This window comes from Mustela erminea, chromosome X (genome assembly GCF_009829155.1).
Source record: "Mustela erminea isolate mMusErm1 chromosome X, mMusErm1.Pri, whole genome shotgun sequence".
Taxonomy (NCBI): Eukaryota; Metazoa; Chordata; class Mammalia; order Carnivora; family Mustelidae; genus Mustela; species Mustela erminea.
Genome location: NC_045635.1, coordinates 11,556,051 through 11,580,052, shown reverse-complemented (window position 1 = coordinate 11,580,052; position 24,002 = coordinate 11,556,051). Strand labels below are relative to the sequence as shown.

At 52.7% G+C, this 24,002-nt stretch overlaps 1 protein-coding gene across 1 annotated transcript in view; it reads left to right on the top strand.

Moving 5' to 3' along the window:
- The window catches only part of PIR (pirin), a 127,960-nt gene that overhangs the window by 27,016 nt on the left and 76,942 nt on the right, over positions 1 to 24,002 (top strand). The window contains 1 exon segment of the mRNA XM_032331689.1: positions 2,799 to 2,882. Coding sequence (XP_032187580.1) covers positions 2,799 to 2,882 — 84 coding nt within the window.

Below are 24,002 nucleotides of genomic sequence, written 5' to 3'. Positions count from 1 at the left end.
CCACACTGAAAAAGCAGAGAACACGTGGAGATAAGCGTCTTCTGTGTTTTAGAAACAGCGTTGACATTTCTTTCTAAAATAAAACTTGTAACACAGGCGTGCGCAAAACCTCTTGGTGTCTGCGTAAGTTTTCATCTTTAGATAAGTCATGCTCACCGCAATTTACTTTTTAAAGTTGCCTGCCATATTTTTAGATGATTAACAACTTGAAAGGCCCTAGTTTTGGATAATTGAAAGGACTTTGGGGATGGAAGGAATAAGATTTGAAAGAGACTCCTTTTGAGAACCCAAAGCTTCAGCCCAAACAGAATGAAAATTGCCTTTATTATGCAGCTATTTTAATTCAAAATGCATGCATAACAGGAAAAGGAAAGCAATTCTAGACACTGCTCCTTCTAGTTTGACTGGTTTTTGGAGATTTGAAAGCTTTTTATTTGTTCTCTTCAATTTTTAAGCTTTGTACGAGGTCCTAAGTGCTTCATTCTTATTTTGGCTTCATAGTAATTTTAGGTCTTTTCTTCCTAGCAGCGTTTTAAAGGCAGAGCCAGCTACATTGTCGTCTCACACAGTACGGCGCCATTCTTCCGGTTCTTTGTATTTTCCCTTCTGTCTCATGGCCTTCCTCGCCAGCCCCAGGTCCCCTAAAGAGGGAACAAATGCCAGCATCTCTGCAGAATAAAGCATATCACTTCTTTTCATTCACCGATTAGCGGTAGCATCTTTATATCTTTGTGAGATAAAGTTGTTTCCGTTGTAAAAAAGTAAACTACTCATTGCAGAAGGCCCAAACGCTCAGGAAAGTGGAAAGAGGTTATAATAAAATGTACCTGCAATTCCCACAATCTGGGGGTGACCACTGTCCACATTTGGGTGTGTTCATCCGGGCATTTCCATGCACACTAATGATGAGCTACAATTTTATTTAAATGAACCCATTTAAACCCGTCACTGTATGTGACCTCTTTAAATAAAATTGCTGTTCAGTAACCTGCTTTTTTGGATTAAATAGTATCTCATTTATCCTTGTCAGTGAATAGAGATCTACATCTCTTTTTAACAGTTGTGTAATATTCCCTTGTGTGGCTGTACCATAATTAGGTGAGTAGACCCATCATCCAATTGTTCCCATCTTTTTACTACCATAATAAACACTGCAAAGATAGAATTGTGCTGACATTTTGTGTTCTTGTCTCCATAGATTTAAATCTCAGAAGCGTGTTTTTAACATTTAAGTCTTTATCCATTTGGAACACTATAGTGGGGGCTTACTCTCTTTACTCATATGGTCAGTCAGTTGTGTTCTGATACCACTTATCAGAAAAGGCATCCTTGCCCCACTAATCTGGAATTGCTGTCGTCATATGTAAATTCCCCATGCTAATGGGTCTCTTTTCTTCCTGTGCCAGTGTTGCATGGCTGCCATTACTATAGCAAGTTCCATTTTACCATGTATCTGGGCATCCCTTAGCCCAATCAAGGTGACACACGAAAGGCACCATCCCAACCTAGAGACTCCAATTTCCGTAGCCATCTGCCTGTCACCTGCTGGGATAAAGGTTGCTGCCGAGACCATTCTGTACAATGTCATTGTTTGGCAGGATGACATGTGAAGGGTCCTAATGTCAGCCAGCTCTGATTTCTATGGTCTTAAGTGTTCTGTATAAGTCTTTGGTTTCCGGATCTGGCATCCAATAAAGCTGGCTCCGGAAGAAGACAGTTTATTATAAGGCTACAGTATAAGAGTGCAACAGCTTGACTGTAGGCAGGTCTTTAACTGCCCTTTGTTTGGGGTATGAGGAGGCAGAGTAGATGGTGGCTTATTTTCTCAGCATGAATTCGGAGCCAGTTGAGAAGATGACAGAGTAAGAGAGATGGCAGATGCAAAAAAATACCTTATTTCTGTTAAAGCTGATCTTGGAGAATGTGGCTTCTGTCTGCACGCAGCCGAGCTTCCAAATACTGTGTGTGAGGGAGACTTAGGCCGACTTTATTCAGCTCTCACTGGTTATGCCAGACCCGTGAAGGCCACTGCCATGGGGGCTGGCCCCGCCCAGAGGGACTTGCTTTCTGTGGGCAGGCTGATTCCCTAAAAACCCCTGGGGAGAACCAGGGGTTTGTCACTTGAAATGTGGCTAGTGCAACAGCAGAGCCGATTTTTTTTTATGTTATTTCACTTTAATTAAGCTTAAATAGCCACACGCAGCTAGTGGCTACTCTGCAGGACAACACAGGATTTGTTGTGTTGTCAACACAACACAATGTGTACAGACCCGGCCTTGGAAAAGCTGACTTTAATTCTAGGGATTCATTTGACGTTTTACCTGCGTTTATGGAGCACCTAAGTGAGTTTGTGTGTCTGGTGTTGGAAAGGCCTTTGCCTTTGGATTTCTCGAATCAGCTTTTAGGGGAAGATGTGGAGACCTGAAATCTGTCGCCCAACACACCTGGCTGACATTGGCCTCAGTAACACGGCCCTGCTGTTTCAGAGGGGGCCACCTCTTCCACCCCGAGCTCTAGGATCCGTCATGGTACACTGAGGGGACAAGTGGGGGCTTCTGTCGCTGGGCCGTGAGCACTGATATGCTCAGGGCTGCATCTACATGGAAGAAGGGGCGCTTATTTGGAATTCTCTCAGAAACATTGTGTGGGCTAACACGGCGCTCTCACTGGAGGTTCATTCCCTCAGCTTGTGCTACTTAGTCACTCCTGACACTTTCCTCAACACATTTTCTGTGAAAAGTGAGCAATTCTTCATAGCTGCCAAACACGTACTTTTTCTTCTGCTTGTCTTGTCAAAGGTGTCTTACCTCCTGGAGGGCGGCAGCATGGCCCATGAGGACTTCTGTGGACATGTTGGTCAGATGAACCCAGGAGACCTGCAGGTATGGCCGACCACAAGCAATTATTGATGTTTAATAACCTCTGGGCGCGCATGCTTGCTCTTCCGCAGGTCCAGTACACTCACGCTTTCCTCCCTCTCTGCCGTCAATTTTTGATCTCTTCCTTCCTGTGGATCCTCCCACTCAGGCTAGAAACCTACACAGGTTTGCTTGGATTCTCTCAAGATTTCCATGACCCCTTCAATCACTTTTTAGTTCCCAACTGGTCTTTCTCTTAAATTCCTCAAAGGCATAGTCAAGGATGGTTGACTTAACTTCCTCAGCTTCCAATTCATCCTTCACTCACAGATATCAGGGTTGGCCTCTCTCAGCATCTACCAAACCTCTACAGAGGCAGACCAGGCAGTGCTCACTCATGATGTCGTCACTGCCAAATTCAGTGTACCAGTGTCCATTCTCCTCTTTTAGACCTTCCTGCTGCTTTTGCCACAACTTAGTTGTTTTTTTTTTAAGGTTTTATTTATTTATTTGACAGAAGGACACATCAAGGGAGGGAATACGAGCAGGGGGTGTGGGAGAGGGAGAAGCGGGCTTCGTGCCAAGCAGGGAGCCTGACACAGGGCTCGATACCAGGACCCCGGGATCATGAGCCTGAGCCAACAGTGAAGCCTTCTCAGCTGTCTTGCACCTTGTTTGCAGGGGGAAGTGTTGTCACTTAAGACGATGACTCAAATCTTGCCACCATCCTCGGCTTGCCTGAGATATGTTAGACATAGAATCTGCAGAAATTCTTAGGCATTCCTTGCTGGATTCGTAAGTCTGAACTCTGTGTCAAGAAATTTCTGGGATTATTTACATAGTATGTGGAATTTTAACTGCAAATATTTGAATTGTATTTCAATGAACATGAAGTTGAAAACATTTATATATGAATAATCGCTCTAAAGTAAGTCTTCTTTTTGCCTCATCTTTAAAATTGAGAGAATGAGGGCGGGTGGGTGGCGCAGTCGTGAAGCTTCTGTCTTTGCTCAGGTCATGATCGCAGGGTCCTGGGATCGGGCAAATCTGTCTCGTTGCTCAGCTGGAGTCCTCTCGCTCGTCCTCCGCGCCCCTTTATGAACGCTCTCTCTCTCTCTCAAATAAATAAATAAAACCTTAAAAAAATAAAATAAGAGAACAGGGATTTAAAGATGTCAAGGAAAGCTGTGCAGGGCCTCAGTGGTGGTAAATAGCAAGGTCGAAAAGAGAAATCTCTCCCCTTCCAAATCCGATGGGTGGGCTGAACATAGTAAGAACGTTCCTGCCAAATTAGGTGATTCCTAGAAAAGGATAAGCAAGGTATGAAAAGTAGATTGAAAACATGGACAGATAAATTGTGAACAAAAGAGGAAAATGAATAGGATGCCAAGTCCTTGAGGACCCCAACCGCTGCCCTCAGAGGGAAGCGTGGTGGAGGGAATGCTGAGATCTCCGTGTGTTGTTGGAGCAGGACATAGATCAGTGAGTGTCTCCGTCATCCGTGGATGGCATGTATTTTAGGCTGCGTGGATCCTGTGGTCCCAGATGTGGCCAGCACTGCGTCCTGCCTTCACAGCGCGAGCCGACAGACAGCGTGTCACTGAATGGGCATGTCTGTGGGTCAGTAGATGTTATGTACAGAATCAAGCAGCGGGCTAGATTTGGCCACTGGGCTGTCGTTTGCAGACCCCTGTACTAGAAGGTGTCATCGGTCTGGTCAAATAGAAGATGGAAGTCTATTCAGATTTAGTGCCAGAAAACTCTCCGCTCTGTACTGGCCTTGCAGATCTGGGAGCAGATATTGCCTGTTCTGGTCTCAGAGTCTTTTCACCTGCTGTTCCCTCTGGGTGGACTCCCGTTCCTCTCGCCCTTCCCCGGGTCACTTCGTATTCCCTGTCCGGGTCCCAGCCTGAAGGTTCTCGGCCCTCGGGTCAGCTGCCTGGAAGAGGCGGGCCATTTCATGGGCTCTCACAGATGCTCGTGGTGCCCCCTCACCCACCCCAGCGCCTACAATCCCACGCCAATAGATTATGTGTCTAATTGTCTAAGGATTTCTCTCCGCTAGAGGGCCTTGAGGAAGAAGCTCTTGGTGGCCTGCACCTTGGCCCTGTGCCCCACGCCCGAGTCCAGGTGGCAGCAGTCCCCGTGCGCACGCGGCTGCCATCTCCCGCGCCGCTGCTCTGCCAGTGGCTCTCCCAGCAGCCGGGTGTGCTGGGCACTGGACACCCCCAGAGGAATTCTTGTCAAAGAGGGATGGGAGTTGGTGGTAAAGCCGTTAGCTTCCCCTCTCCTCCGTGCACCCACCTGCAGATTCCCCCCACCCCCCGAGCCCCGAGGGACCCACAAGATGGCACCTGCTGCTTCCCACCCCCTTTCAGAATTCTCCTTTTCTGAGCTGGCTGTGGCCTTCTTCGCTTGTGCTTTCTGAGGCACTTCACTCCTAGTCTCGGGATTTCTGTGGCAGAACCCAAGCTAGGACAGGCGGGAAAGAGCCTGCCCCGTTCCATCACTTCATTCCTGGACCCCGGGCTTGGTGTCTGGGGCGGGCCCCTTGGCCCCTGGTAGCTCTCCATAAAGAAACAAATGCTTGAAGACTCAGCACAAGGGCAAGGGCAATTCCCGCTTCTCCAGGTAGTGAGGGCTCCATGAGCCGAAGGGAGCAAGCTGAGAATCCTCACCTGTGCACAGTGAGTGGATGCCTAGGGTCTTCCGTGTGTATCTATGGACGGATGCCCATGGCCTCCAGGTGCTGTGAATAAGGGCTACCAGGGAGCTCTCAGAGGCATCAATCATAGACTCCGCCTCCTGCCATCCTAGGCTCCTCCCTGTCCTGCTAGGCTCCCCATCCTGCTGCCAGAGCCCCCTCTCCCAGGATTGTGCTCCCTCCCCAGGGCTTGGCCCACAGTTAATGGCTAGCCCCTGTGGGAACCAAAAAGCTCCCCTACCTCCACTACCTGGGCCACCTCGGCTACCGCAGCTACCTCGGCTGGTTGGGGCAGAGGTGGCACTGCTTGTTCCCACCCCCTTTCAGCTTTCTCCCATTCTAAGCTGCCTTTTGCTTTGGTCACTTGCACTTTCTGCGGCACTTCCCCGATAAATAGTTGGCCTTCACTCCTAGTCTCGGGATTTCTGTGGCAGAAACCAAGCTAGGACAGGCGGGAAGGCTGCCTGCCATGTTCCATCGCTTCATCCCTGGATCCCGGTCTTAGTGTCTGGGGGCGGTCCCCGGGCCTCTGGTAGCTCTCCATAAAGAAACAAACAGATGCTTGAAGACTCTGCACAAGGGCAAGGGCAATTACCGCTTCTCCAGGTAGTGAGGGCTCCATGAGCAGAAGGGAGCAAGCTGAGAATCGTCACCTGTGCACAGTGATTGGGCGCCAGAGAGCATCTGTGTATATCTATGGACAGATGCCCTTGGCCTCCATGTGCTGTGAATATGGGCTACCACGGGCTCTCAGAGGCATCAATCCTAGACTCCGCCTCCTGCAGTCCTAGGCTCCGCCCCATCCCGCTAGGCTCCGCCCCCTCCTGCCAGAACAGCCTCTCCCAGGACTGTGCTCCCACCTGGGGCGTGGCCCACAGTTAATAGCTAGCCACTGGGAGGTTAGAAATGCTCCCCTACCTCGGCTACCTGGGCTACCTGGGCTACCTTGGCTGCATTTGGGGCATCTCTGAAGGTTCATCCCGCGCTGGAGCTCTGTGTCCGAACTGCACTGCTGCTTGGCTTCTCCCCGAGCCCAGTCATGTGCTTCCTCCCTAAGGTGTCCCTCCCGAGAGTGCTACCGGTCAGGAGCTCAGTCTAAGATTCAGGGACGCCAAAGAGAGGACTAGGGTTCTAACATTAGTGTGAGAGTCAGGTCTGATGCTTTCAGTTCACGTGAAGAAATGTGTGCAGCTTTCAGGTTCCTGGAAATGGCTTCAGCTATTGTCTTTGTCGCTTTGGTTGCTCCCCATGAGGCTGGGGGTCCCTGAGAGCAGCCCTTGTGAGGTGCCCCGCTTAGTCCCCGTGGCATCATTGCCCCACCCGACAAATGTTAGAGGCTGGGTTCCATTGCCTTCTTGTTGGTCTGCTGTTTGCAGTGGATGACCTTGGGCCTTGGCATTCTGCAGGCCCACGGCGCTAGCTGTGGGTAAATTTGCAAAGCTCAGAGAAAGTGTTGGAGCCTCAGTCCCGTGAGCGGAGGAGTAAAGAAATTCTCAAACCCAGGCAGGATGGTGTGACGGTTGCCGTCATATCTGGAGAAGCACTAGGAGTAAAGGTGAGCCGTGCGGTTTCGTGTTTGGGAAAGCCGCCTTGTGCGGTCACGTGAGGCTGGCCCCAGTGGGGTCCCCGGGCCTGCAGGGGATCCCAGCTCGTATCCCGCGGGTGGCCTTGCTTTAGAGGTCTCAGAAGTTATGGAACCCAAGGGAACCCAGAATTCCTCTTTTTTTTTTTTTTTTTGCAACATGCAAACCCCATAGAGTTAGGGAAATTTCTAGAAAGCAAGCACATATAAAAAATTTGGTCAAAAAGCAGGCCTTTGAGAGAGCAGGACCCAAAACAACTCCAGTCCCTGATGATTTATTAAAATCATTTATGCTCAGCTGAGGAAGGAAAGCACACTACTAACTCACAGAAAGGGTTTTTTTTTAATGGAATATTTATTTAACCCACACTTGCCATACCCTGTACAGTCTTCTCAACTCCCACTTCATAATATTTAGGATTAGGGTCCCACGTATTTACCCAAGGGAGGACAATGGAGTCTACAGTTCATGGACACATTTGTGGTAGGAAAGGGGGTGGCTCCAGTCCCGTGTTCGTGAGCTGTCCGGGAGAACTGCGGGCAGGTTGGCGATGGTTCGAGGTAACGGCGAGCTCGGTGGTGAGCCGGGTCGTGTGGTCTCTTAGGTGGCGTTTCCCAGAGGCAGACCCTTTGAGCTGGGAATTCCCATGTGGGTGATTGTAAAGGAAGCACCCCTACAGTACAGCAAAAGGAAGGGGGGAAGGAAGCCAGCCAGGGTGACCCCTCGGGCGAAGTCCCGAAGAGGACAGGGACTCAGGGACTCGGAAAGGTTCAGTGCGCCTTCAGGTAATCCTGACGCACGCGGGGCAAGGGAGCTGGGCTCTCATGTTCTTAATCGAAGTCTTACCTAACGGCCTTTGAGTTTGGACTGGGGGCACATAAATGGTTAAAAGAGTTACTCTGTGGGGCCGGGGGGCCCCTGGGAGGCTCAGTCGTTAAGTGCCTTTGGCTGGGGTCATGATCCCGCAGTCCTGGGATCGAGCCCCACATTGGGCTCCCTGCTCAGCCGGAAGCCTGTTTCTCCCTCTCCAGCTCCCCCAGCTTGTGTTCCCTCTCTTGCTTTGTCTCTTTGTCATATAAATAAAGTCTTAAAAAAAAAAAGGACATCCCCTCATGTACGATCGGGCAGGAGCTGAATTGTACAAATGTCTAGTGACTCATTCTCTTTCCTGGGCTACTATTTATTCTGAGTTTTTAGGGCTCCGGGGTCCTAGGGACTTCCCTTCAGGGGATACTGAGCTTCATGGTGGCCATCAAGAGATTTTGCCCTCGTCACGCCAACCAAAGCACAAGGCTTTGGCCAGGCACGTATATTGGAATGGCCCTTAAGATTTCATTTAGAGGGCGCCTGGGTGGCTCAGTGGTTAAGCATCTGCCTTTGGATCTGGTCATGATCCCAGGGTCCTGGGATTGAGTGCAGAATCGGGCTCCCTGCTCAGCGGGGAGTCTTCCCCCCCCCCCGCCACTTGAAGGCTCTCTCTCTCTCAAACAAATGAATAAAACCTTAAAAAAAATAAGAGAATGGGGATTTAAAGATATCAAGCAAAGCTGTGCGGGGCCTCAGAGCGAGTAAATAGCAAGGTCGAAAAGAGAAATCTCTCCCCTTCCAAATCCGATGGGTGGGCTGAACATAGTAAGAATGTTCCTGCCAAATTAGGTGATTCCTAGAAAAGGATAAACAAGGTATGAAAAGTAGATTGAAAACATGGACAGATAAATTGTGAACAAAAGAGGAAAATGAATAGGATGCCAAGTCCTTGAGGACCCCAACCGCTGCCCTCAGAGGGAAGCGTGGTAGAGGGAATGCTGAGATCTCCGTGTGTTGTTGGAGCAGGACATAGATCAGTGAGTGTCTCTGTCATCCGTGGATGGCATGTATTTTAGGCTGCGTGGATCCTGTGGTCCCAGATGTGGTCAGCACTGCGTCCTGCCTTCACAGCGCGAGCCGACAGACAGCGTGTCACTGAATGGGCATGTCTGTGGGTCAGTAGATGTTATGTACAGAATCAAGCGGCAAGCAAGATTTGGGCCCTGAGCTGTCGTATGCAGACCCCTGTACTAGAAGGTGTCATCGGTCTGGTCAAATAGAAGATGGAAGTCTATTCAGATTTAGTGCCAGAAAACTCTCCGCTCTGTACTGGCCTTGCAGATCTGGGAGCAGATATTGCCTGTTCTGGTCTCAGAGTCTTTTCACCTGCTGTTCCCTCTGGATGGACTCCCGTTCCTCTCGCCCTTCCCCGGGTCACTTCGTATTCCCTGTCCGGGTCCCAGCCTGAAGGTTCTCGGCCCTCGGGTCAGCTGCCTGGAAGAGGCGGGCCATTTCATGGGCTCTCACAGATGCCCGTGGTGCCCCCTCACCCACCCCAGCACCATGTACAATTCCACACCAATAGATTATGTGTCTAATTGTCTAAGGATTTCTCTCCGCTAGAGGGCCTTGAGGAAGAAGCTCTTGGTGGCCTGCACCTTGGCCCTGTGCCTCACGCCCGAGTCCAGGTGGCAGCAGTCCCCACGCGCACGCGGCTGCCATCTCCCGCGCCGCTGCTCTGCCAGTGGCTCTCCCAGCAGCCGGGTGTGCTGGGCACTGGACACCCCCAGAGGAATTCTTGTCAAAGAGGGATGGGAATTGGTGGTAAAGCCCTTAGCTTCCCCTCTCCTCCGTGCACCCACCTGCAGATTCCCCCCACCCCCCGAGCCCCGAGGGACCCACAGATGGCACCTGCTGCTTCCCACCCCCTTTCAGAATTCTCCCTTTCTGAGCTGGCTGTTGCCTTCTTCACTAGCACTTTCTTCAGCACTTCCCCGATTAATACTTGGCCTTCACTCCTAGTCTTGGGATTTCCGAGGTAGAAGCCAAGCTAGGACAGGCGGAGAAGCTGCCTGCCACGATCCATCCCTTTATCCCTGGATCCCGGGTTTGGTGTCTGGGGCCGGTCCCTGGGCCCCTGGTAGCTCTCCATAAAGAAACAAACAAATGCTTGAAGACTCTGCACAAGAGCAAGGGCAATTCCCGCTTCTGCAGGTAGTGAGGGCTCCATGAGTGGAAGGGAACAAGCTGAGACGAGTCACCTGTGCACAGTGACTGAAGGCCAGAGAACATCCGTGTGTATCTATGGACGGATGCCCATGGCCTTTGTGTGCTGAGAATAAGGGCTACCACATGCTCTCAGAGGCAGCAATCCTAGACTCCGCCTCTTGCAGCTGTAGGCTCCGCCCCTGCTGATAAGCTCCACCCCCTCCTGCCAGAGCAGCCTCTCCCAGGACTGTGCTCCTCTCATGGGGCGTGGCCCACAGTTAATCCCTAGCCCCTGTGGGGATCCAAAAGCTCCCCTACTGCTCCTATCGGCTATCTAGGCTACCCCAGCTACCTCGGCTGGACTTGGGGCACAGGTGGCACCTGCTTGTTCCCACCCCATTTCAGAACTTGCTTTCTGAGCTTGCTTTTGCCTTCGTCGCTTGCGCTTTCTGCGGCACTTCGCGGATAAATATTTGACCTTCACTCCTAGTCCCGAGATTTCCGTGGCAGAAGCCAAGCTAGGACAGGCGGGAAAGCTGCCTGCCACGTTCCATCGCTTCATCCCTGGATCCCGGGTTTAGTGTCTAGGGCCGGTCCCTGGGCCCCTGGTAGCTCTCCATAAAGAAACAAACACATGCTTGAAGACTCTGCACAACCGCGAGGGCAATTCCCGATTCTCCAGGTAGTGAGGACTCCAAGAGCGGAAGGGAGCAAGCTGAGTCACCTGTGCACAGTGACTGGCCGCCAGAGAGCATCTGTGTGTATCTATGGACTGATGCCCATGGCCTCCAGGTGCTGTGAATAAGGACTACCACTGGCTCCAGAGGCTTCAATCCTAGACTCCGCCTCCTGCCGTCTTAGGCTCCGCCCCATCCTGCTAGACTCTGCCCCCTCCTGCCAGAGCAGCCACACCCAGGACTGAGCTCCCTACGGGGCCGTTGCCCACAGTTAAGGACCTGCCCCTGTAGGGATAGAAATGCTCCCCCACCTCCCCTACCTTGGCTACCTGGGCTACCTGGGCTACCTTGGCTGCATTTGGGGCATCTCTGAAGGTTCATCCCACGCTGGAGCTCTGTGTCCGAACTGCACTGCTGCTTGGCTTCTCCCCAAGCTCAGTCATGTGCTTCTTCCCTAATGTGTACCTCCCGAGAGTGCTCCCCTCTGGGAGCTCAGTCTAAGATTCCGGGAAGCCAAAGAGAGGATTAGGGTTCTTCCATTTGTGTGATTCATGCCTAATGCTTTGAGTGCACGTGAGGAAGCGTGCGCAGCGTTCAGGATCCTGGAAATGGCTTCAGCTATTGTCTTTGTTGCTTTGGTTGCTCCCCACGAGGCTGGGGGGGGGTCCCTGAGAGCAGCCCTAGTGAGGTGCCCCGCTTAGTCCCCGTGACATCATTGCCCCACCCGCCGAATGTTAGAGGCTGGGTTCCATTGTCTTCTTGTTGGTCTGCTGTTTGCAGTGGATGACCTTGGGCCGTGGCATTCTGCAGTCCAAGATGCCTTGCTCCGAAGAGCCCACCCCCGTCCTCCAGGTATGAGTAAATTTGAGAAGCTCAGAGAAGGTGATGGAGCCACTGTACCAGGAGCTGAAGAGTAAAGAAATCCCCAAACCCAGGCAGGATGGTGTGACGGTTGCCGTCATATCTGGCGAATCCCTGGGAGTAAAGGTGAGCCGCGCGGTTCCGTGTTTGGGAAAGCTGCGGTGTGGGGTCCCGTGTAACTGGCCCTAGTGGGGTCCCCAGGCCTGCAGGACATACCAGTTCGTATCCATCGGGTAGCCTTTTTTTAGGGAGGTCAGAATTAGTGCAACCCAGGGGAACACAGAATTAATCGTTTTTTTTTTCTTTTATTGCAACACGCAAGCCCCATAGTGTTAGGGAAATTTCTAGAAATCAAGCTTATATAAAAAAATGTGGTCAAAAAGCAGGCCTTTGAGAGACCAGCACCCAAACCAACTCCAATCCCTGCAGTTTTATTTATATCATTTATGCCCAGCTGAGGAAGGAAAGCACAGTACTATGTCACAGAAAGGCTTTTTTTTTTTTAATGGAACATTTATTTAACCCACACATGCCATACCCTGTACAGTCTTCTCAACTCCCACTTTATAATATTTAGGATTAGGGTCCCACGTATTTACCCAAGGGAGGACAATGGAGTCTACAGTTCATGGACACATTTGTGGTAGGAAAGGGGGTGGCTCCAGTCCCGTGTTCGTGAGCTGTCCGGGAGAACTGCGGGCAGGTTGGCGATGGTTCGAGGTAACGGCGAGCTCGGTGGTGAGCCGGGTCGTGTGGTCTCTTAGGTGGCGTTTCCCAGAGGCAGACCCTTTGAGCTGGGAATTCCCGTGTGGGTGATTGTAAAGGAAGCACCCCTACAGAACAGCAAAAGGAAGGGGGGAAGGAAGCCAGCCAGGGTGACCCCTCGGGCGAAGTCCCGAGAGGACAGGGACTCAGGGACTCGGAAAGGTTCAGTGCGCCTTCAGGTAATCCTTACGCACGCGGGGCAAGGGAGCTGGGCCATCATGTTCTTACTCGAAGTCTTACCTAACGGCCTTTGAGTTTGGACTGGGGGCACAGAAATGGTTAAAAGAGTTACTCCGTGGGTCGGGAGGGCCCTGGGTGGCAGAGTTGTTAAGGGCCTTCGGCTTCGTCCTGCATCGGGCACCCTGCTCAGTGGAAAGCCTGCTTCTCCTTCTCCATCTCCCCCAGCCTGTGTTCCCTCTCTTGCTTTGTCTCTTTGTCATATAAATAAATAAAGTCTTAAAAAACAAAAAAAGGACATTCAAAGGACTTCCCGGAGTGTAGGATCAGGCAAGCTACTGAATTCGTACAGATGCCTAGCGGCTCATTCTCTTTCTGGGCTACTTTTTATTCTGGGTTTTTAGGGCTCCGGGGTCCTAGGGACTTCCCTTCAGGGGATACTGAGCTTCATGGTGGCCTTCAAGAGATTTTCCCCTCATCATGCCAACCAAAGTAGAAAGCTTTGGCCAGGCACGTATATTGGAATGGCCCTTAAGATTTCATTTAGAGAGCACCTGGGTGGCTCAGTGGTTAAGCATCTGTCATGATCCCAGGGTCCTGGGATTGAGTGCAGAATCGGGCTCCCTGCTCAGCTGGGAGTCTTCTCAACCCCCCCCCCCCCCCCGCCACTTGAAGGCTCTCTCTCTCTCAAACAAATGAATAAAACCTTAAAAAAAATAAGAGAATGGGGATTTAAAGATATCAAGCAAAGTTGTGCGGGGCCTCAGAGCGAGTAAATAGCAAGGTCGAAAAGAGAAATCTCTCCCCTTCCAAATCCGATGGGTGGGCTGAACATAGTAAGAACGTTCCTGCCAAATTAGGTGATTCCTAGAAAAGGATAAGCAAGGTATGAAAAGTAGATTGAAAACATGGACAGAAAAATTGTGAACAAAAGAGGAAAATGAATAGGATGCCAAGTCCTTGAGGACCCCAACAGCTGCCCTCAGAGGGAAGCATGGTGGAGGGAATGCTGAGATCTCCGTGTGTTGTTGGAGCAGGACATAGATCAGTGAGTGTCTCCGTCATCCGTGGATGGCATGTATTTTAGGCTGCGTGGATCCTGTGGTCCCAGATGTGACCAGCACTGCGTCCTGCCTTCACAGCGCGAGCCGACAGACAGCGTGTCACTGAATGGGCATGTCTGTGGGTCAGTAGATGTTATGTACAGAATCAAGCGGCGGGCTAGATTTGGCCCCTGGGCTGTCGTTTGCAGACCCCTGTACTAGAAGGTGTCATCGGTCTGGTCAAATAGAAGATGGAAGTCTATTCAGATTTAGTGCCAGAAAACTCTCCGCTCTGTACTGGCCTTGCAGATCTGGGAGCAGATATTGCCTGTTCTGGTCTCAGAGTCTTTTCACCTGCTGTTCCCTCTGGGTGGACTCCCGTTCCTCTCGCCCTTCCCCGGGTCACTTCGTATTCCCTGTCCGGGTCCCAGCCTGAAGGTTCTCGGCCCTCGGGTCAGCTGCCTGGAAGAGGCGGGCCATTTCATGGGCTCTCACAGATGCCCGTGGTGCCCCCTCACCCACCCCAGCACCATGTACAATTCCACACCAATAGATTATGTGTCTAATTGTCTAAGGATTTCTCTCCGCTAGAGGGCCTTGAGGAAGAAGCTCTTGGTGGCCTGCACCTTGGCCCTGTGCCCCACGCCCGAGTCCAGGTGGCAGCAGTCCCCGCGCGCACGCGGCTGCCATCTCCCGCGCCGCTGCTCTGCCAGTGGCTTTCCCAGCAGCCGGGTGTGCTGGGCACTGGACACCCCCAGAGGAATTCTTGTCAAAGAGGGATGGGAGTTGGTGGTAAAGCCCTTCGCTTCCCCTCTCCTCCGTGCACCCACCTGCAGATCCCCCCCCCCACCCCGCGAGCCCCGAGGGACCCACAAAATGCACCTGCTGGTTCCCACCCCCTTTCAGAATTCTCCCTTTCTGAGCTGGCTGTTGCCTTCCTTGCTTGCACTTTCTGCCGCACTTCCCAGATAAATACTTGGCCTTCGCTCCTAGTCTCGGGATTTCTGTGGCAGAAGCCAAGCTAGGACAGGAGGGAAAGCTGCCTGCTATATTCCATCCCTTTATCCCTAGATCCCGGGCTTGGTGTTTGCGGCCGGACCCTGGGCCCCGGTAGCTCTCCATAAAGAAACAAACAAATGCTTGAAGACTCTGCACAAGAGCAAGGGCAATTACCCCTTCTCCAGGTAGTGAGGGCTCCATGAGTGGAAGGGAGCAAGCTGAGAGGAGTCACCTGTGCACAGTGACTGAAGGCCAGAGAACATCCGTGTGTATCTATGGACTGATGCCCATGGCCTTTGTGTGCTGCGAATAAGGGCTTCCATTGGCTCTCAGAGACATCAATCCTAGACTCCGTCTCCTGCAGTTCTAGGTTCCGCCCCCTGCTGGTAAGCTCTGCCCACTTTTTGCCAGAGCCCGCCCTCCCAGGACTGTGTTCCCCTCCTGGGGCGTGGCCCACAGTTAATGGCTAGCCCCTGTGGGGATCCAAAAGCTCCCCTACCTCCACTACCTGAGCTACCTCAGCTAACTTAGCTACCTTGGCTGGACTTAGGGCACAGGTGGCACTGCTTGTTCCCAGCCCCTTTCAGCTTTCTCCCTTTCTGAGCTTGTTTTTGCCTTCGTCGCTTGCACTTTCTGCGTCACTTCCCCGATAAATAGTTGGCTTTCACTCCTAGTCTCGGGATTTCTGTGGCAGAAACCAAGCTAGGAGAGGCGGGAAAGCTGCCTGTCACGTTCCATCGCTTCATCCCTGGATCCCGGTCTTAGTGTCTGGGGGCGGTCCCCGGGCCTCTGGTAGCTCTCCATAAAGAAACAAACACATGCTTGAAGACTCTGCACAAGGGCAAGGGCAATTACCGCTTCTCCAGGTAGTGAGGGCTCCATGAGCCGGAGGGGGCAAGCTGAGAATCGTCACCTGTGCACAGTGATTGGGCGCCAGAGAGCATCTGTGTATATCTATGGACAGATGCCCTTGGCCTCCAAGTGCTGTGAATATGGGCTACCACGGGCTCTCAGAGGCATCAATCCTAGACTCCGCCTCCTGCTGTCCTAGGCTCCGCCCCATCCCGCTAGTCTCTGCCCCCTCCTGCCAAAGCCTCCTCTCCCAGGAGTGTGCTCCCTCCTGAGGCGTGGCCCACAGTTAATGGCTAGCCACTGGGAGGTTAGAAATGCTCCCCTACCTCGGCTACCTGGGCTACCTGGCTACCTCGGCTGCATTTGGGGCATCTCTGAAGGTTCATCCGACGCTGGAGCTCTGTCTGAACTGCACTGCTGCTTGGCTTCTCCCCAAGCCCAGTCATGTGCTTTCTTCCTAAGGTGTCCCTCCCGAGAGTGCTCCCGGTCTGGAGCTCAGTCTAAGATTCAGGGTCGCCAAAGAGAGGACTAGGGTTCTTCCATTAGTGTGAGAGTCGGGTCTGATGCTTTCAGTTCAAGTGAGGAAGCGTGCGCAGCGTTCAGGGTCCTGGAAATGGCTTCAGTTATTGTCTTTGTCGCCTTTGATGCTCCCCACGAGGCTGGGGGGTCCCTGAGTGCAGCTCTTGTGAGGTGCCCTCCTTAGACCTGTGACATCATTGCCCCAGGCGCAGAATGTTAGAGGCTGGGTTCCATTGCCTTCTTGTTGGTCTGCTGTTTGCAGTGGATGACCTTGGGCCTTGGCATTCTGCAGGCCGAGAACCCTTGCTCCGAAGAGCAGGCCCACGGCCTATAGCTGTGGGTAAATTTTCAAAGCTCAGAGAAAGTGGTGGAGCCTCAGTCCCAGGAGCTGAAGAGTAAAGAAATCCCCAAACCCAGGCAGGATGGTGTGACGGTTGCCGTCATATCTGGAGAAGCACTAGGAGTAAAGGTGAGCCGTGCGGTTTCGTGTTTGGGAAAGCCGCCTTGTGCGGTCATGTGAGGCTGGCCCCAGTGGGGTCCCCAGGCCTGCAGGGGATCCCAGCTCCTATCCCGCGGGTGGCCTTGCTTTAGAGGTGTCAGAAGTGATGGAACCCAAGGGAACCCAGAATTCCTCTTTTTTTTTTTTTTTGTAACATGCAAACCCCATAGAGTTAGGGAAATTTCTAGAAAGCAAGCACATATAAAAATTGTGGTCAAAAAGCAGGCCTTTGAGAGAGCAGCACGCAAACCAACTCCAGTCCCTGATGATTTATTTAAATCATATGCCCAGCTGAGGAAGGAAAGCACACTACTACCTCACATAAAGGTTTTTTTTTTAATGGAACATTTATTTAACCCACACTTGCCATACCCTGTACAGTCTTCTCAACTCCCACTTTATAATATTTAGGATTTGGGTCCCACGTATTTACCCAAAGAAGGACAATGGAGTCTACAGTTCATGGACACATTTGTGGTAGGAAAAGGGGGTGGCTCCAGTCCCGTGTTCGTGAGCTGTCCGGGAGAACGGCGGGCAGGTTGGCGATGGTTCGAGGTAACGGCGAGCTCGGTGGTGAGCCGGGTCGTGTGGTCTCTTAGGTGGCGTTTCCCAGAGGCAGACCCTTTGAGCTGGGAATTCCCGTGATTGTAAAGGAAGCGCCCCTACAGAACAGCAAAAGGAAGGGGGGAAGGAAGCCAGCCAGGGTGACCCCTCGGGCGAAGTCCCGAAGAGGACAGGGACTCAGGGACTCGGAAAGGTTCAGTGCGCCTTCAGGTAATCCTGACGCACGCGGGGCAAGGGAGCTGGGCTCTCATGTTCTTACTCGAAGTCTTACCTAACGGCCGTTGAGTTTGGGCTGGGGGCACATAAATGGTTAAAAGAGTTACTCCGTGGGTCTGGGGGGGCCCCTGGGTGGCTGAGTCGTTAAGCGCCTTCGCTGGAGTCATGATCCCGCGATCCTGGGATCCAGCCCCGTGCGCCCCTGGTAGCTCTCCATAAAGAAACAAACAAATGCTTGAAGACTCTGCACAAGAGCAAGGGCAATTACCGCTTCTCCAGGTAGTGAGGACTCCATGAGCGGAAGGGAGCAAGCTGAGACGAGTCACCTGTGCACAGTGACTGAAGGCCAGAGAACATCTGTGTGTATCTATGGACGGATGCCCATGGCCTTCGTGTGCTGTGAATAAGGGCTACCACAGGCTCTCAGAGGCATCAGTCCTAGACTCCGCCTCTTGCTATTGTAGGCCCCGCCCCTGCTGATATGCTCCACCCCCTTCTGACAGAGCAGCCTCTCCCAGGACTGTGCTCCCCTCATGGGGCGTGGCCCACAGTTAATGGCTAGCCCCTGTGGGGATCAAAAAGCTCCCCTACCTAGCTACCTGGGGTACCTTGGCTACCTCAGCTACCTCGGCTGGACTTTGGGCACATGTGGCACTGCTTGTTCCCACCCCCTTTCAGCTTTCTCCCTTTCTGAACTTGCTTTTGACTTTGTCGCTTGTGCTTTCTGCAGCACTTACCCCATAAATATTGGCCTTCACTCCTAGTCTCGGGATTTCCGTGGCAGAAGCCAAGCTAGGACAGGCGGGAAAGCTGCCTGCCACGTTCCATCGCTTCATCCCTGGATCCCGGCCTTGGTGTCTGCGGCGCGGCCCTGGGCCCCTGGTAGCTCTCCATAAAGAAACAAACACATGCTTGAAGACTCTGCACAAGAGCAAGGGCAATTACCGCTTCTCCAGGTAGTGAGGGCTCCATGAGTGGAAGGGAGCAAGCTGAGACGAGTCACCTGTGCCCAGTGACTTGATGCCATTGAGCATCCGTGTGTATCTATGGACGGATGCTCATGGCCTTCAGGTGCTGTGAATAAGGACTTCCATGGGCTCTCAGTGGCATCAATCCTAGACTCCAACTCTTGCCGTTCTAGGCTCCGCCCCCTGCCGATAAGCTCCGCCCCTTCCTGCCAGAGCTTGTCTTCTCAGGACTGTGCTCCCCCCCTGGGGCGTGGCCCACAGTTAAGGGCTAGCCCTTGTGGTGATCCAAAAGCTCCCCTACCTCCGCTACCTGGGCTACCTCGGCTTCCTCAGCTACCTCGGCTGGACTTGGGGCACAGGTGACACCTGCTTGTTCCCACCCCCTTTCAGAACTTGCTTTCTGAGCTTGCTTTTGACTTTGTCGCTTGTGCTTTCTGTGGCACCTCCTCGATAAATATTGGTCTTCACTCCTAGTCTCGGGATTTCCGTGGCAGAACCCAAGCTAGGACAGGCGGGAAAGCTGCCTGCCACGTCCCATCGCTTCATCCCTGGATCCTTGGCTTGGTGTCTGCGGCCGGGCCCTGGGCTCCTGGTAGCTCTCCTTAAAGAAACAAACAAATGCTTGAAGACTGCACAACGGCAAGGGCAATTCCCACTTCTCCAGGTAGTGAGGGCTCCATGAGTGGAAGGGAGCAAACTGAGATGAGTCACCTGTGCACAGTGACTTGATGCCATTGAGCATCCGTGTGTATCTATGGACGGATGCTCATGGCCTCCAGGTGCTGTGAATATGGAGTACCACAGGCTCTCAGAGGCAACAATCCTAGACTCCGCCTTCTGCCTTCCTATGCTCTGCCCCTGCGGATAAGCTCCGCCCCCTCCTGCCAGAGTCTCCTCTCCCAGGACTGTGCTCACCCCCGGGGCGTGGCCCACAGTTGATGGCTAGGCCCTGTGGGGATCAAAAAGCTCCCCTACCTCCCCTACCTGGGCTACCTTGGCTACCCTGGCTACCTCGGCTGGATTTGGGGCACAGGTGGCACCTGCTTGTTCCCACCGCCTTTCAGCTTTCTCCCATTCTGAGCTGGCTTTTGCGTTCGTCGCTTGCACTTGCTGCGGCACTTCGCGGATAAATAGTTGGCCTTCACTCCTAGTCCCAGGATTTCCGTGGCAGAAGCCAAGCTAGGACAGGCGGGAAAGCTGCCTGCCACGTTTCATCGCTTAATCCCTGGATCCTGGGCTTAGTGTCTAGGGCCGGTCCCTGGGCCCCTGGTAGCTCTCCATAAAGAAACAAACACATGCTTGAAGACTCTGCACAACCGCAAGGGCAATTCCCGATTCTCCAGGTAGTGAGGACTCCAAGAGCGGAAGGGAGCAAGCTGAGTCACCTGTGCACAGTGACTGGCCGCCAGAGAGCATCTGTGTGTATCTATGGACTGATGCCCATGGCCTCCAGGTGCTGTGAATAAGGACTACCACTGGCTCCAGAGGCTTCAATCCTAGACTCCGCCTCCTGCCGTCCTAGGCTCCGCCCCGTCTTGCTAGACTCTGCCCCCTCCTGCCAGAGCAGCCACACCCAGGACTGAGCTCCCTACGGGGGCGTGGCCCACAGTTAAGGACTAGCCCCTGTAGGGATAGAAATGCTCCCCCACCTCCCCTACCTTGGCTACCTGGGCTACCTTGGCTGCATTTGGGGAATCTCTGAAGGTTCATCCCGCGCTGGAGCTCTGTGTCCGAACTGCATTGCTGCTTGGCTCTCCCCAAGCCCAATCATGTGCTTCTTCCCTAATGTGTACCTCCCCTCTGGGAGCTCAGTCTAAGATTCCGGGAAGCCAAAGAGAGGATTAGGGTTCTTCCATTTGTGTGATTCATGCCTAATGCTTTGAGTGCACGTGAGGAAGCGTGCGCAGCGTTCAGGATCCTGGAAATGGCTTCAGCTATTGTCTTTGTTGCTTTGGTTGCTCCCCTCGAGGCTGGGGGGGGTCCCTGAGAGCAGCCCTAGTGAGGTGCCCCGCTTAGTCCCCGTGACATCATTGCCCCACCCGCCGAATGTTAGAGGCTGGGTTCCATTGTCTTCTTGTTGGTCTGCTGTTTGCAGTGGATGACCTTGGGCCGTGGCATTCTGCAGTCCAAGATGCCTTGCTCCGAAGAGCCCACCCCCGGCCTCCAGGTGTGAGTAAATTTGAGAAGCTCAGAGAAGGTGATGGAGCCACTGTACCAGGAGTTGAAGATTAAAGAAATCCCCAAACCCAGGCAGGATGGTGTGACGGTTGCCGTCCTTTCTAGAGAATCCCTGGGAGTAAAGGTGAGTCGCTTGGCTCGGTGTTTGGGAAAGCCGCCGTGTGCGGTCACATGAAGCTGGCCCTAGTGGGGTCCCCGGGCCTGCAGTGGATCCCACCTTGTATCCCATGAGTGGCCTTGCTTTAGGGGTATTAGAAGTAGTGCAACCCAGGGGAACACAGAATTAATCTTTTTTTTTTGTTTTTTTTGCAACATGCAAACCCCATATTGTTAGGGAAATTTCTAGAAAGCAAGCTCATATAAAAAAAATGTGGTCAAAAAGCAGGCCTTTGAGAGACCAACACCCAAACCAACTCCAGTCCCTGAAGATTTATTTACATCATTTATGCCCAGATGAGGAAGGAAAGCACACAACTACCCCATAGAAAGGTTATTTTTTTAATGGAACGCTTATTTAACCCACACATGCCATACCCTGTACATTCTTCTTAACTCCCACTTTATAATATTTAGGTTTATAATATTTAGGATTTGGGTCCCACCTATTTACCCAAGGAAGGACAATGGAGTCTACAGTTCATGGACACGTTTGTGGTAGGAAAAGGGGGTGGCTCCAGTCCCGTGTTCGTGAGCTGTCCGGGAGAACTGCGGGCTGGTTGGCGATGGTTCAAGGTAACGGCGAGCTCGGTGGTGAGGCGGGTCGTGTGGTCTCTTAGGTGGCGTTTCCCAGAGGCAGACCCTTTGAGCTGGGAATTCCTGTGTGGGTGACTGAAAAGGAAGCGCCCCTACAGAACAGCAAAAGGAAGTAGGGAAGGAAGCCTGGCAGGGTGTCCCCTGGGGCGAAGTCCCAAAGAGGTAGGGACTCAGGGACTCGGAAAGGTTCAGTCTGCCTTCAGGTAATCCTGACCCATTCGGGGCAAGGGATCTGGGCTCTCCTGTTCCTACTCGAAGTCATTACCTAACGGCCATTGAGTTTGGACTGGGGGCACAGAAATGCTTAAAACAGTTACTCTGTGGGGCCGGGGGTTGCCTGGGTGGCTCAGTCGTTAGGTGCCTTCGGCTTGGGTCTTGATCCCACGGTCCTGGGATGGAGCCAGCATCAGGCTCCCTGCTCAGCGGGAAGCCTGCTTCCCCCTCTGAAGCTCCCCAGCTTGTGTTCCTTCTCTTGCTTTGTCTTTGTCATATTAATAAATAAAGTCTTAAATAATAATAATAATAAAAGGACATTCAAAGGACATCCCGGAGCGTAGGAACAGGTAGGCAGCTGAATTCGGACAGATGCCTAGCAACTCATTCTCTTTCCTGGGCTACTTTTTATTCTGGGTTTTTAGGGCTCCGGGGTCCTAGGGACTTCCCTTCAGGGGATACTGAGCTTCATGGTGGCCATCAAGAGATTTTGCCCTCGTCACGCCAACCAAAGCACAAGGCTTTGGCCAGGCACGTATATTGGAATGGCCCTTAAGATTTCATTTAGAGGGCGCCTGGGTGGCTCAGTGGTTAAGCATCTGCCTTTGGATCAGGTCATGATCCCAGGGTCCTGGGATTGAGTGCAGAATCGGGCTCCCTGCTCAGCGGAGAGTCTTCTCCCCGGCCCTTGAAGGCTCTCTCTCTCTCTCTCTCTCAAATAAATAAATAAAACTTTAAAAAAATAAGAGAATGGAGATTTAAAGATGTCATGGAAAGCTGTTCAGGGCCTCAGAGGTAGTAAATAGCAAGGTCGAAAAGAGAAATCTCTCCCCTTCCCAATCAGATGGGTGGGCTGAACATAGTAAGAACGTTCCTGCCAAATTAGGTGATTCCTAGAAAAGGATAAACAAGGTATGAAAAGTAGATTGAAAACATGGACAGATAAATTGTGAACAAAAGAGGAAAATGAATAGGATGCCAAGTCCTTGAGGACCCCAACCGCTGCCCTCAGAGGGAAGCGTGGTGGAGGGAATGCTGAGATCTTCATGTGTTGTTGGAGCAGGACATAGATCAGTGAGTGTCTCCGTCATCCGTGGATGGCATGTATTTTAGGCTGCGTGGATCCTGTGGTCCCAGATGTGGCCAGCACTGCGTCCTGCCTTCACAGCGCGAGCCGACAGACAGCGTGTCACTGAATGGGCATGTCTGTGGGTCAGTAGATGGTATGTACAGAATCAAGCAGCGGGCTAGATTTGGCCACTGGGCAGTCGTTTGCAGACCCCTGTACTAGAAGGTGTCATCGGTCTGGTCAAATAGAAGATGGAAGTCTATTCAGATTTAGTGCCAGAAAACTCTCCGCTCTGTACTGGCCTTGCAGATCTGGGAGCAGATATTGCCTGTTCTGGTCTCAGAGTCTTTTCACCTGCTGTTCCCTCTGGATGGACTCCCGTTCCTCTCGCCCTTCCCCGGGTCACTTCGTATTCCCTGTCTGGGTCCCAGCCTGAAGGTTCTCGGCCCTCGGGTCAGCTGCCTGGAAGAGGCGGGCCATTTCATGGGCTCTCACAGATGCTCGTGGTGCCCCCTCCCCACCCCAAGGCTACAATCCCACGCCAATAGATTATGTGTCTAATTGTCTAAGGATTTCTCTCCGCTAGAGGGCCTTGAGGAAGAAGCTCTTGGTGGCCTGCACCTTGGCCCTGTGCCCCACGCCCGAGTCCAGGTGGCAGCAGTCCCCGTGCGCACGCGGCTGCCATCTCCCGCGCCGCTGCTCTGCCAGTGGCTCTCCCAGCAGCCGGGTGTGCTGGGCACTGGACACCCCCAGAGGAATTCTTGTCAAAGAGGGATGGGAGTTGGTGGTAAAGCCCTTAGCTTCCCCTCTCCTCCGTGCACCCACCTGCAGATTGCCCCCACTCCGCGAGCCCCGAGTGACCCAGGATGGCACCTGCTGGTTCCCACCCCCTTTCAGAATTCTCCCTTTCTGAGCTGGCTGTTGCCTTCTTCGCTTGCACTTTGTGCGGCACTTCCCAGATAAATACTTGGCCTTCACTCCTAGTCTCGGGATTTCTGTGGCAGAACCCAAGTTAGTACAGGCGGGAAAGCTGCCTGCCACGTTTCATCACTTCATTCCTGGACCCCGGGCTTGGTGTCTGGGGCGGGCCCCTTGGCCCCTGGTAGCTCTCCATAAAGAAACAAACAAATGCTTGAAGACTCTGCACAAGGGCAAGGGCAATTCCCGCTTCTCCAGGTAGTGAGGGCTCCATGAGCCGAAGGGAGCAAGCTGAGAATCCTCACCTGTGCACAGTGAGTGGATGCCTAGGGTCTTCCGTGTGTATCTATGGACGGATGCCCATGGCCTCCAGGTGCTGTGAATAAGGGCTACCAGGGAGCTCTCAGAGGCATCAATCATAGACTCCGCCTCCTGCCGTCCTAGGATCCGCCCTGTCCTGCTAGGCTCCACATCCTGCTGCCAGAGCAGCCTCTCCCAGGACTGTGCTCCCCCCCTAGGGCGTGGCCCACAGTTAATGGCTAGCCCCGGTGGGGATTGAAAAGCTCCCCAC